Source organism: Argiope bruennichi, chromosome 11 (assembly GCF_947563725.1).
Source record: "Argiope bruennichi chromosome 11, qqArgBrue1.1, whole genome shotgun sequence".
Classification (NCBI taxonomy): Eukaryota; Metazoa; Arthropoda; class Arachnida; order Araneae; family Araneidae; genus Argiope; species Argiope bruennichi.
The window spans coordinates 89332340-89345974 of NC_079161.1; the positions used below are offsets into that span (position 1 = coordinate 89332340).

Here is a 13635-nt window from a genome sequence, read left to right on the forward strand (position 1 = left end):
TTATTTACCATTTTACTCTATGCATTCGGATATCTCCTCTCAGGTACCATTCAAGATGGTACAACATTTTGACGCTTCATATATATATTTTTAAAATTTTGATAGTTAAAAGAAGAATGTCGATTAATTTTTCGTATAAAACCAACTTAAAATTATTATGCATATTTATTTTTTCCGTTTGTATTATGTATATTTTTTTTTGTACAGGAAATGTCAAAAATAAGAAAGAATAATTTGAAACAATAAGTAATAAAAATTTATTACATGTAGATGTATACACATTTAACACAAAAGTTTAAAAAAGAATTTTAAATATAAAAATTTCGTGAAATAAAATCCATTTAATTATAAAAATAGCATTTCCGAAAATTTGATTTTCAACATAATAGTATATTTTTAAAAAACGTCATCTGCCTTTCTTCAAAATTATTACATATTGAGTAATAATGCTATCGTTCAGGATGTAAAGAGCCCCTTCATTGTCTAGTCGTGAAGCAGACATCCAGATCAGATATCATGATTAAAATCACCCTTGAGATCAGTCACAAAATTAGTGAATCACATCGGTCACAGGATTAGCAATTTTTGTTAACGTCTATATCAGCCGAAAAATAATGCAGTTAGCATCGAATCATTCACTGGACTAGCGTTGGAAAGTCGCAAATCAGGCCATGAACGTTAAATTCAAAAACCAAAGAATTTACTTTAGCATACTTAGCTATCGAAAAGCAGCGACTCTAATATGGAAATTGGAATAGCAATACAAATGCTCACATTGGTCTGTGAACATCCAGGTTAGTCACAGGAATCATGTTGCTCTTCAAATTAATTAAATGGTTGATCTTATAAATTCAAATTATTTATTGCTGGTATAAATTAATCCATCAAGTCAAAGAATCTGCTTATAAAGTTAAGATCTAAACACGTCATGCAAATGGTAAAGTTCAAATTTGTCATGGAACTAGTTGGACAGGAATGGTGGTATTAACGAGCAATTCCGAAATGGCAAAGTGAACTAGTTCATTAACAAAACCGAAAGAATGGTTTCAGTGTTCAAAGCAGTCACTGAAGTGATGAAAACGTTCAAATTGTTCTTTAGAGTAGTGGTCTCAAATTCCAGGTTAATCACTGGTGTACTTATGATATCAACTTTGAAATTAATCGTGCTATTATCCACGCCAGTCACAGGAACGAAAATTTTATCATCCAGTGACTGATTCTGGCGGTTATGTCTAAAGGCAGTCACTGGAATGTTCGCTGAACGATTTTCACGTTAATTTGAAGAGGTAACATTTGATTTGCCGGTATCGTCTCTACTTAATATAAATGTTATTAAGAAAAACAGTACTGTAGATATTATAATACCAGATAACAAGCCGTAGCAGAATGATATATTTTCCTTGAAAAAGGCCTTTCTTTGTAGCATAGGGTGTTCACGGATCCTTTGCACAAATCCATGTATTTCTAGAATACAAGTAGAAAAAAAAAATGTCAATGTCGCACATACAAAAATAAATAAATAGAAAATATATCTTTAGAAATTTAGATTTTGGATACTTAATCATAAGAAAATACGAATATTTCCATTTTCACGGCAATGTATTTCAATCTGATAATCTTGCATTCTAAAAAATGAAGTAATAAATTACTGCTGTGAAGTATGGCTGTAAATTGGTTTATTATCTTTAAAATACTGTTTAAAATATATCTGGATGATCTCGGTATGCTCGCTACGCGAATACAAAATGTTTGTAATTGCTGAAACATGCATTTAAATCTTAATTCATATTATTACAATTATTAACTGGTAGGGAACTTACTCGATAAGGTTTATGGCTAAATAATACCTTCTAAGCGTAAAGAAGAATCTAGAATACCAGTGTGGAAAATATAAGAAAAGAGAATTTAACTTGCAACGTACCTTCAGAGCTTTATATTCTTTTTTTAATGCCGTATATCTTTATTTTGAGCAATAATTTGTGGCCATGTAGATGAATTTCCAACGCTGAGCTTAGTAAAATACAAAATTTTTGTTATAGGACAGAATCTTATTCACCCCCCCCCCTCCCTCTCTGTTTGAAGTATTGCAATCTTCAAAAAATTCGAACTCGAGATTTTGGACGAATCTCCACGTTTTAGACCTCTATGAGTTCGAAAAACACATTTTTGGGAAATGTCCGTCTGTGACAAACATAAGTCAAAGCATTTGAGTTTGACGGAAGAAATTTGATATAGGATTTTCGCTCCAAATTTGTAGATTTCTGTCAAATTTTGAGTAAAATCTATTCAGAAAGTCCGGCCGCCCGGCGCACGATAACTATAAAATGAAGAGAGCTAGATAGACGAGATTGGGTACACAGATTTAATATCTATAATGCAGAGACCCATTAAATTTTAAGCCAGATCCCTTAATGAGTTGACATTCTATCGGTCTGTTCTTTTAGAAGTAAATGCGATAGGACAAAAACGCAGTGACTTAAATGTGTCAAATTCGGTATGCGATTTTGTGACTACAACTATAGTTTTGTGTCAAATTTTTGTTTCAAGTTAGTTGGGAAAACGCATCTAAAACAAATTCAATTTTCTGACTAGGGATGACGAATATTTTACGAGCGGTTATTACGTAACCAATATCATAAAGTCACAAATACCAGTGATCAATACTTTTCAAAGGAGGGTGTGATTCAAATCCTTGATACGATCTTACTGGTGAAATTTCAATTACAGGTTTTGGATCACGATAGAAAGTAACAATCGATACGATATTACTGAAATTTACAGGAGCGGTGATTTCCCTGGAAAGTAACAATCGATACGATCTGTTCAATGGAAGCTCTCGAACAAAACAGAAAAGGAGAAGTCTGCGAATGATTGAAAAGAGAACGGACCGATTATTGGAATTATCGTATCATTGAAATGCATATCACTGAAATTTATCGAAACGGTGACTTCACTGAAAAGTGTGAAGTCGCCGGTCCACCTCATGAGAGTAACCTTGACTTTCCGATATTCGCATTTGATGATGCACTATTCCATACAAATCATTTTTAATTGCTTGTGATTTTGCATATATTCCGTTTACTGCCGGCGCCATTTATTGGTAGAGCTAAAGTAAACAATTTAAGCTTTTATAGAGCTAAAGTAAACAATTTAAAGAAATGACATCTATATTTAATTCAAATTTTTCAGAAAATGGTTTACTCCAATAAAGAAATTAAATAGTTTTGAAAAAGAAATCAAATTAGGAAGCAAGCTGAAATAGATAAGTAAATTCAATCACACGTTACTTAAATTAGTAAATTAAGTATTAATTACTATTAATAAATTTTATATTTAATATTAAGTAATAATTTTTAATTAATAATATGATTGAAATAACAGATATTTGGAACAAATATTTAAAAATAACAATAACAAAATTATTTGTTATTCAAAAAATCGTGGATTATGCATCTCTATTTCTGACTACTATTAATGCATACCAGAGATTAATTCACAAATAATTCGCCAAGGATGACTCAATAAAAATGCTAAATTCATGCCAAAAAATACTTCGAAATTATTGTATGTCAATGTCATGTAAGGCGTTCTCTGGAGTAGCAAATTTATTAGAGAGTATTCGATTTTCCGATACAGTTAACCTTATGTCAGGGATTAAACGCCAAATAACTCGCCGAGGATGACACGATAGATCCAATAAAATTTCTAACTTCACGCGAAAGATAACTGTTTCGTAATTATTGAATACAACTGCAGTGTAAAACATTCTCTGTCTTGCTCAAGATTCCCAATTAGAAATAAGGCTTTGGGGTGACCGTTTCTGCAGGCTGCAAAGATTGTGAGAACATGATCCTATTCACATGCGTCACAAAAGGCTCATGTCTTGCAATGAATTTTATTCTTTCTCTCTGGAAGTAGTTTAAAATCTTTTCATCTACTTTTATGACTGCAGTTACTACGTATGCAAGAAAAAAATCATATTCAATTATGATTAAGATATTAATATTTAATTTAGTAATATACAAGACGATTCATAAAGAAGTATACAGTTTCAATGCACCATAAATCAAGAACAAAGCAAGATATTATATGCCACCTGTAACAGAATTGTATGGGGTTATTTTAAATTATTTTAAAGTCAATCGCAGATGTTCTGTGTATGTATGCGATCCCTTAGAAGGGGCCATGCACTTTCTTCCTGGACACTCCGTAGAACAAATTTACCTTAAGGGAATCTTCTCTTCGCCGAAAGGGAATATTGTACTTGTGTACCTCGACACTGAGAAAATATTGCTTCATCGATGAAAGCAAGGCGATCGGCAAAAACATTTTAAAAACGAAGCTACATATCGGCACAAAATTCAGAGCACTTTTGTTTGCCAAAGTCATTCAGATTTTGCATCACCTGCACTTCGTACGAAAGGATTTTCAACTTGTTTCACAAAATTTTCCAGACGGTGGGCTGAGAAATCAGCACTTCACGACTCATCCTCTGCGTTGATTTTGCAGAGCTTCGCTGGATGGCGGGTTCTTGCGATACAGTCAGTCGTCAGGGACTTATACCTTTGCACAGACAGCCCGTAGTTTTAAATTTTTCATGCCTTTCATAGATGTATTTTCTAATCGGAACTTCTCTTACGAATTGTGATCGAAAATTCCATTGCGCAACAGTTGCGGATTCTGTTTTGTTATAAATTGAAGAATACAAAAAGCGTTCTCCACTGCAAACGCCGCCATTTCGCTTATATGACTTCTGTCAAATGCGAGACAAACTCGCAGAATACATCTACCTTACGATTCGCTAAGATGGTTCGTGTCTTTGACTGTTACTGTTTTACAGCCTCTGGAATGTGTATACTTCTTTATGAATCAAAACTACCGCTACATCAATAAAAGATCATAATTAAAACAGAATTTAGATAGCTTTCAAAGGATAATCATTCAAAAGAAAAGTTTAGACGCGTATATCGTGGGTGCAAAAGATTAAGACAGCCAAAGGAAATAAATAATAAAAATAAAAAACGAAACGAGAAAAAGAGAATCATAAGAAGAAAGCGTGAAGAAGGTGTAAAAGATAAAAGCAGTGGTGGTGGTGGGGTTACATTATCTAATATATAAAAATGAATTTTTGTTTGCTCTTATCTTATGCGCTGCTGCCTTACCGTTCCACTGATTGCGATGAAACTTTGCCAACTTATTGCTTGCACATGCGTGAAGATTATAAGCATAGTACAATTATATATAAAATCGAAACAATAGAATAAATATTACTAATACTTCTTTATATATCATTCGATTTCAATGAATACAATCAATGTCGAAAAGAAAAATATTCTTTCTATCATTTTTAAATAAACAAGATAGGTATTTCAAATTTCAAAAGATGTTTTCAAAATTATTTCTTCTGCGGCAGCAACGCACCGGGTGCCAGCTAGTATTATATAATAATACCGTTTAAACATAATTGGCAAACAATAAGTTTTTATATAAAAAAGTTTAAATTCAGAAGACAGAAAATAAAAAGGATTTAGGAAATTTTAAAGAAAAAAAATATATAAATAAAAGTGAAAAGAAATAGTATATCTCAACCTTGGTCGCAAGATATAATTGTTTCTAGACAAATCTAAATAAATTGAATCTAGACAAATAAAAAACTACTAGGATCTAAATACTTAAAATATTAAAAAAATTACCTGTTGGTAGGTAAGGCAACACTGCTCTTAAAATTCTATTTCTTTGGACATTTGGAGTATTACTTTCTGTTACATCCTCAAAGTCTTCATCAAATGGCACCAGTGGAAAATCATCGTTTTCCCCATCTAGTTGCCGAGTTCGCATCGTATCACGATGATGCGCTTCCTGTTCTAGAACAGATTCAGCTTTCTGCGAAGATCCAGCCGACACAAGTACTTGTTTCGATGTTTCTGGAGCAGGTGAATGCTCTTGGAAACGTCGAACTGGCCAAAATATATGGGTTGGTGGCTCTGGTGTAGGAGCGTCATCGTTTTCCCCATCTAGTTGCCGAGTTCGCATCGTATCATGATGATGCGCTTCCTGTTCTAGAACAGATTCAGCTTTCTGCGAAGATCCAGCCGACACAAGTACTTGTTTCGATGTTTCTGGAGCAGGTGAATGCTCTTGGAAACGTCGAACTGGCCAAAATATATGAGTTGGTGGCTCTGGTGTAGGAGCGTCTGAAACAGATGCAGTTACATCAGTAGCCTTCTCTTCCTTTTTAACGGGAATCATGACGACATAATCTTTCAGTTGGGAAGATGGCACAAATGTATAATCTTCCTCACTTTGAGGAATAAAAATTTCACCATCTTTTTGAAGACGTGTAGTCGCATTATCCAATTCTCTAGGATGTACAGTCACGTAATCTTTTGTCTTTTGATGATCCATAGCTGAATAGCGAGATTTGCAAGGATTAAAAGTCACGTAATCTTTAGAAAATGGAGTGAGTGCAGCCACAGTATCCGATTTTGGACGTTGGAAAGTAACGTAATCTTTTGTTTCTGAATGCTGTGGAGTCACGGCCGGTTCTTCTCGTGGAAGAAGAGTCACATAATCCTTTGTTGTTCCAGACTTAGTAGTTGCATCACACGAATCATCAGAAAAAACCGTCTCGCTGTTTTTTGTTTTTGTTGAATGAGCAATCAAATCCAGTTCTTGAGGAATAAGAGAGACGTAATCTTTCGTTTTCTGAGGACCTACTATTGCACTATCCGCTCTCCGAGGAAGGGCAGATATATATTCTTTCGATCTCTGCATACGAACAGTCACATTGTCCGATTTCGGTCTACGAAGAGTTACATAACCTTTCGATGGCTGAGAAGGTTCAGGTTCATTATCATATACACGAGCAAGAACTGTCGCTTTATACTCCGTTTTTACATTCGCTTTTGCTTCTGTACAACTCGCTGTTTTATCCACTTTCTGTCCCTGAAATTTCTCAAGTGCACCATCTACGTGTTCCAAGTAGCATTGAGTGACATTCTCTACAGTTTTTCGTACACGATTATTTTCCGATTCTCCGGGAATTAAGATTTCTCTTCCTGTATGAAGCTGTATCTCTTCCGAGTCATTAGAACTATATGTATTTTCTTGGTGCGGCATTTCTGCTTGCTGCACAATGATCTGGTTTTGCTGACGAAAAAAATTAGCCATAGCAGCCTTCAACATTTGTTCCCTCTGTACCTGTTCTTGATTTGGCGTTTCGTCTGGGGTTGGTCTAGCTTTTGTAGGTGTTTGTGAGACCTCCATTGACGCTACATCTCTTTGTTGATCTTGTTCTTCTCCGACTTCTACAATATCTTTTGATACGTCACATGTTTTGCCCCAACCGTCAGCCTTCGGAATAATTTTTGGGAAATTTGTTGATGTCTCATTTCTTTGTTGGAGTGCCATATTTGCCTGGTTTACAACAAATGTCTCACAGTCTCCGCTTTGCTCATCTGTTTGTACTAATTCTTGTGCCGGGGAAATTAACATTTTTTCTATACTTACAGCATTGCAACGAAGAGCGAACTTTCTGTCTGCTTCCAAAAGTTCATCCTCTGCAATTTCTTCCCATTCCGAGGGCATTGTATTAAATTTTGATTGATTTAATTGCATCGAATCCAGTATCGGAATAGGTTTTTGTTGCACTGCTATATTTACATCTGTCTTTTTCTCCATTCTCTCATTTTCTTTCTGTTCTTTGCATTTTTGACAGGATAAAACCCTTTTTTTAGATATTTTCACCGACTCTTCTTCCGTGGTTTCTTTTTCTGGCTGCTGCATTTTCTCTGTTACGCAAGTTCACCTGGTTCCCTTTATCGCTTTGATTGTTGTTTTAATCGAAACCAACTATTTGTTTTTCAGATTTTCTTGGATTTTGTATTCCTAAGTTTTCTTGCTCAGTTTTTTTTTTATTATTATTTTACACTCTTGCCGTATTCTAGTACAAAAGAAAAAAAAAACAAATATTTTAGTCAAATTCGTGAAAACAAAATTTTATTAAATAATAAACATTTTAAGTGGATATGGCGAATATATATCGTTAACTTCGCAAACAATTGTCTTAAGGGATCTATTTTTCCTACCAAAGTATCATTTGAATTACAAAATGCACTGCATAAAAGTTTGTACATTTTAGATAACAATTTCAGTTTTTTTTTTCTGACCGGAATAATTAAAATCAATAATAGTCATATAATCTGTAACCAAATGAAATCAAAGACGCATAAACAACACCATTTGGAATTGCATAGAAAGTGGACCACCAAAAAGATATCAACATATCAGGATGAATACAACATTGTATTTAGTATGATCGAAATAACTGAAATCAAGTAGCAAGAAGAGACCTTGTTTCAAAGAAGATAGCGGAATCCTTTATTATAGTCTAAAGAGAAGAGCCATCATAAATATTTATACAGCCTACCAGAATATAAGTTTTTTTTAATCAGTATTTTACTCTATTACGAATATATTACGATTAAGAGGTCAGTTCAGTCATATTAATATCCCTTTTAAAGCCACAATAAAGCTATTTTGGAGCTCTCCCCGTAATTTTGAACCACGGCCACATGACGAGGACGACACTTGAACTGGCATATCCCTCTCCAAACTTCCACACTACACAAGCGAGGGGATGTTTGGCTTTGACGGATTTAACGTGCACCAGACCCGCTTGCACGACAGTTCTTCGGTGGAATCGGGTCTTGAACCTGAAACCTTCCGGTTCTGAAGCCGAAATCTTACCACTAGGCTTTATTGCGATTTGGAATATTTTATTTTAAGTATACATTCATGGATAAGGCATAAATGTACCCCCCCCCCACCTTCATTTAAGTAATAGATATATTATTTAACTTCTGTGATTATTTAATTTCAATGTAATGAATTTTCAATTTAATAACTGTACGATGACGATTGTAATTGTTTTTACAGTTTGTATTGTTCCATTTACACTTTTTGCTTTATAAAATTCTTTAACTTTTAAAGATGGAAAAAAAAGTCATCGAATTAAGTACTTGATGAAACAAGAAAGCGGTTTGAATTTGAAGGTAACTATGTAATCTATCGTTGGTAATTAGGCAAATAAATATTTTTAAAAATCGCCAAAATTCAGGAAAAAACTAGCAAGACTATTAAATTCGTATAATTAAAAAAAAAAGTTAAAATTTTGAAACGGTGAAAAAAATTTTTTGAGCAAAAGAATTTTTTTGAAATTATCGTAGAAAACTGCAAAATTCAGTTTAATTTTTAATTAAAATTTCTAAAAAGAAAAAAAGAAATCGCTTAGAGGTGCATATTACCATTTTCTAAGATTACATATGCGAGAAATGTGGTAGTTGTAACCCAATTGGTCTGGCCTGTAGAGCGCTACACACACATTCATTTTTATTAATTGTAGAGGTATATACACTCTTTGACAAGGTTGTACTTATTTCAGGTCAAGTTGCCAGCAAAACGCTAAATGTAATAGGATTTTTTTTTTTATGTAGGCATAATGCAATGCAAAACTGAATCACGTAAGACATGCAATAAAATTCAATTTAATTTAATTATTTCCCAGTTGAGTGAATCACCATTTTCAGAACTGAGCCGAGAGTCAAAAGAACTCTGGCGAGGGACTCCTTAGCCCGGGACCCAATTAGAAACAATTTATCCAATCGACTAAAATCCAGTTCGGTTATATCCAAGTTCCGTCCCAAAATAGAGCTAGTATTGCTTTAAAAAGGATCTCGTAATTTTGAACCGCGGTCAGATGATGAGGACGACATCCGAGCTGGAGCCTCATCTCCTAACTCCCGGACGTTTGGGCTAGATCCGCTTATACGACAGTTCTTCGATGAAATCGACTCGAGTCTGAAACCTTACGGTACCGAAACCGAGAGCTTACCACCAGACCACCGCTATCCTCCGATCGACTAAAAGCCGTCTCTAAATCATCGTCAAGAAAGAACAACGAATTACTGTTGAAGAAAATAACTAATTTTCAATTTATTTTTTGTTTGAAAGAGTCTCATAGACATGTCTGAACTTTTGATCTAGAATGCCAAGTATTCCTTCCAAATAGCATCGGAAAATCTGAAGGATACCAAAGACTACAGCGATTTCTTCTGCCTATTGAATAAAATTGGGCAAGAAAGAGTTTATTGGCTTTCTTATTCCAGTAAGCTTTATAGACAGTATCTCTTCCAATTTATGTTACTGCATTCAATTTGCTACTGTTCAATTTTTATCTTTTTTTCAAGAATCACATCTGTAATGGAGAATTTGCTAAGTATTGGTAATACGTTATAAAACAAAAAATTTCATTCATTTTTCATGAAAAAAATATATTAAGTTTTATTAGATTATCATAGAATTATAGTAATGAGAAAGATCATTTTTTTTACATATATGAATATTAATAGAGGTCTGAACTATATAAAAAAATTTTCAAATACATGCTTTGTTACTAAATATTTTAAATATGAAATTTCTTAAATGTCTCCTGATATCTAACTAAAACAACAAAAACTTTATAACTATTAAATATATAGTAATTTTTTTTCGAATATTGATATTTTCCCGAATTTCAGTCTACAGATTTTTTTTCGTACAATATTAAGCGAAATATTAAAAATATTATCTCGTATCTTATTGCAGAAAAAAAAAATCAAAAATTGATGTATGTATTAACCATATTTAGAAAACATTAATATTTTGAAAGCTTAAAAGGCGTGAAAAAATAAGCAAAGTTTTTGAATGGGATATAAAATTCGAGGTTTCTTTCCAGTTATTTAGAGCAAAATTCTCAAGCCCAAATTTCTCGAAACGCGAGTTTTTAAAATGTATTCTTCTAATATGATAGAAAAAAAAAATACTTTAAAGTAAGAAAATCATTGCAAAAAATCAACGAAATACATTTAAATGTAAAAATAAAACAATATAAAATATTTAGGTTAAAAATGGAAGGAAAACGAAGAGAAGTATTTTAGAAATTTACTTTGTTAACTAAAAGAATTTAAGAGAATATATTTATATTAATTGAGTATCAAAATTTTTGGGAAATATAACGCGGATATTCTTTTTTTAAAAAAATCTTGTTTTTATTATTTTAGAAATATACTAGAAGACTTTAAATACTTTTTAGTATCAGAAAAACATTCTAAAAAATTGAGTAAAACTCCTCATGCTAAAAAAAAAATAAATGACCGAATGAATAAAATAATCTGAAGTTAAATTATTGGGCTGAAAGTGAAAGGCAAACTCAATTGGAAAAATCGCGAGGCTTTTATTCAAAACGGATTTATTACTTTGAATAAATGGATGCAATGAATAATGGGATATAAATGAACATTCAGAAAAGGGAGTGTCAAAAAAAAAAAAAAAAAAAAAAAACGTGTTATTCTGAAAATGCCCGGTGTTAGAGTGAAGTTCAGTTGAAAATTGCTTCGGTATTAGTCAAAATTTGCCCAAATGAATAATCCATTATTCCCATAGTCGGAAAACAATAAATTGCAAAATCGAGTTTTAATTGAAAAATGACAAGATTTTTTTAGTATAGAAGCTTCGTAGAAATTATCTAGACTTCTTGCAGACGCAAATGAATTATAAATTACGATTTCAGTGATTTTTGTGCAATCAAATAATAAAGAAAACAAAATGTTAGAAAGGTTAGAATTTTCAGTGAAAAGCCGAAACAAGGACTATACAGTAAATTTAAACAAAATTAGTTTTTATTCTCTCGTATATGAAATTATAGTGTATTGCATTCTCTTAAGAATTTGGCTACAAGAATTTCATGACTATTTGAATTTTGAACCTCTCGAATCCGAAAAATTAATTTTTGGTCCATCTACAAAAGATTACAATTCAAAACGAAAGACATAAGAAATTCATATTTGATTCTTACATTAAAATTTAAGATTTCTACCAAATTTTGGAAGGATAGAATGACTTTTCTATAAAGTCTATATTCATTATGCATGAAAAAAACGTTATGTATGAAAAAAAACCATTGCCTCAATAACGCTTTGGCATAAATCGATGAATTTAGTGTATGGGTTTATTATAGAGTCCGTCTTTTCAATTTCTGTATGAAATCGCCAAAAAGTTGGTTGCCTCTTGGTTTGTTTATTCGAGCTTATACGGACATAATAATCCCAAAACACAGAATACTACATAAAGAAATTTCAACACATGATTTTGAAGTCATAATTTTAGATAATATGAAATTTCTAATGCAGTCAGTCAAAGTTTGCAGATTCAGAATTCTTGATTCATTTCCCGCTTTATGCTTCTTAAAGTAACATAAAACGTGTATATTACGTAAATATATGAGAAAGTGGAGGGAAGAAACTTCTAGGTATCATGATTAGCAAATGTGAAATCATATTCTCAATAATGAAGAATTATTATAAACAACATTCTTCACACAATATTGAAAACATCACAAAAATTTAAAAAAAAAAAAAAAAAAAAAAAAAGACTTGTAAAAAGAAAAATTACTTACAATTATTTAAAAGCAGGGTCAATTCAACAATCATAAAATCAATCTCTTAACAAAATAACAGGCAATTCACCAATCCTTTGGCTTGTATAATTATGTGCAGTGAAACAAAAACGGATAATCTTTATGAAATAAAAGTGCATTCACACTACACAACTATTTTCCCTAATAAATGTCTTTCTGATATTGTCCCGGTATTGTTCCAATGTTAACAGTTGAAACAACGTTGCCAAGACCATGGCAAATATTCGTCCCATAAGGACAACTAAGCCTCCACAAATTTAACAATCACTGTTTTAGCTAGTAAGCGGTAGCAGTTCTATAAAAAAATTATATTGCACCAATCCATTTGACTTCCTTAAAGCTGAAAAGATCCTTTGTAGGATTAATATAGTCTTTAATAACGATTACTCTACTAGTAAAACAAACGCTTATAACCATTAAGCCATTCTTTCTTCCAACCTCTATGCCACGGAAGCGTACAACCACTGTGCCATGAAGACTTTAAACCACTATGGGCCTAAGACTTATAATCACTTATGCCATTCATTCTTCTAACCACTATGCAATAAAAGTGTATAACCACTATGCAATAAAAGCGTATAACCACTATGAAACTAAGACTTTTAATCATTATGGCACTAAGTTTTATACCACTATGCCTCTAAGATTTTAATATTAATAGCACTAATGCTTATAACCACTATGCCACTCTGAATATTTTATAAGAATGACTTACTGATTACAAGAATAATATACATAATGAAAGCTATTATCTTCATTCTTAAATGCTATTTCGTTCTTCTATTTTTATTATACTATTTTTTAGTATCATTTGACCATATTTGAATGAGGACTGAATGTCTTGTAATTAGGTGGATCTTGAAGAGATTAAACAATCAATTAATCAATTCCCTTTCAAGAATTGGAGTAATCTTGAAATTTTGGGTTTAGATTTGAATTGAGAAAAGAGAATTTTTCTTCTTTCTGTCTGCTGAACTAATATCACTGATTAAGAGAATTCTGATAAACTACAACAAGAAGATGATGGTATTGAAATGTGCATATAGACGTCCATTGATGAAATATGTTTCCAGGCGCATTCAGTATGTACAATTTTAATATATAAAAAATTATACCAAATT

The 13635-nt window shown here is 32.4% G+C and overlaps 1 protein-coding gene across 1 annotated transcript; it reads right to left on the bottom strand.

The window, feature by feature from the left end:
- Positions 1-251: 251 nt before the first annotated feature.
- LOC129957681 (uncharacterized) lies at positions 252-12737 on the bottom strand. The gene is made up of 3 exons (XM_056070133.1): positions 12494-12737; positions 5694-7942; positions 252-1464 (listed from the first exon to the last, which is right to left on the bottom strand). Exons 2-3 carry the CDS (start codon positions 7783-7785, stop codon positions 1274-1276), a joined length of 2283 nt encoding a protein of 760 aa, XP_055926108.1. The 5' UTR covers positions 7786-7942; positions 12494-12737; the 3' UTR covers positions 252-1273.
- Positions 12738-13635: the final 898 nt, after the last annotated feature.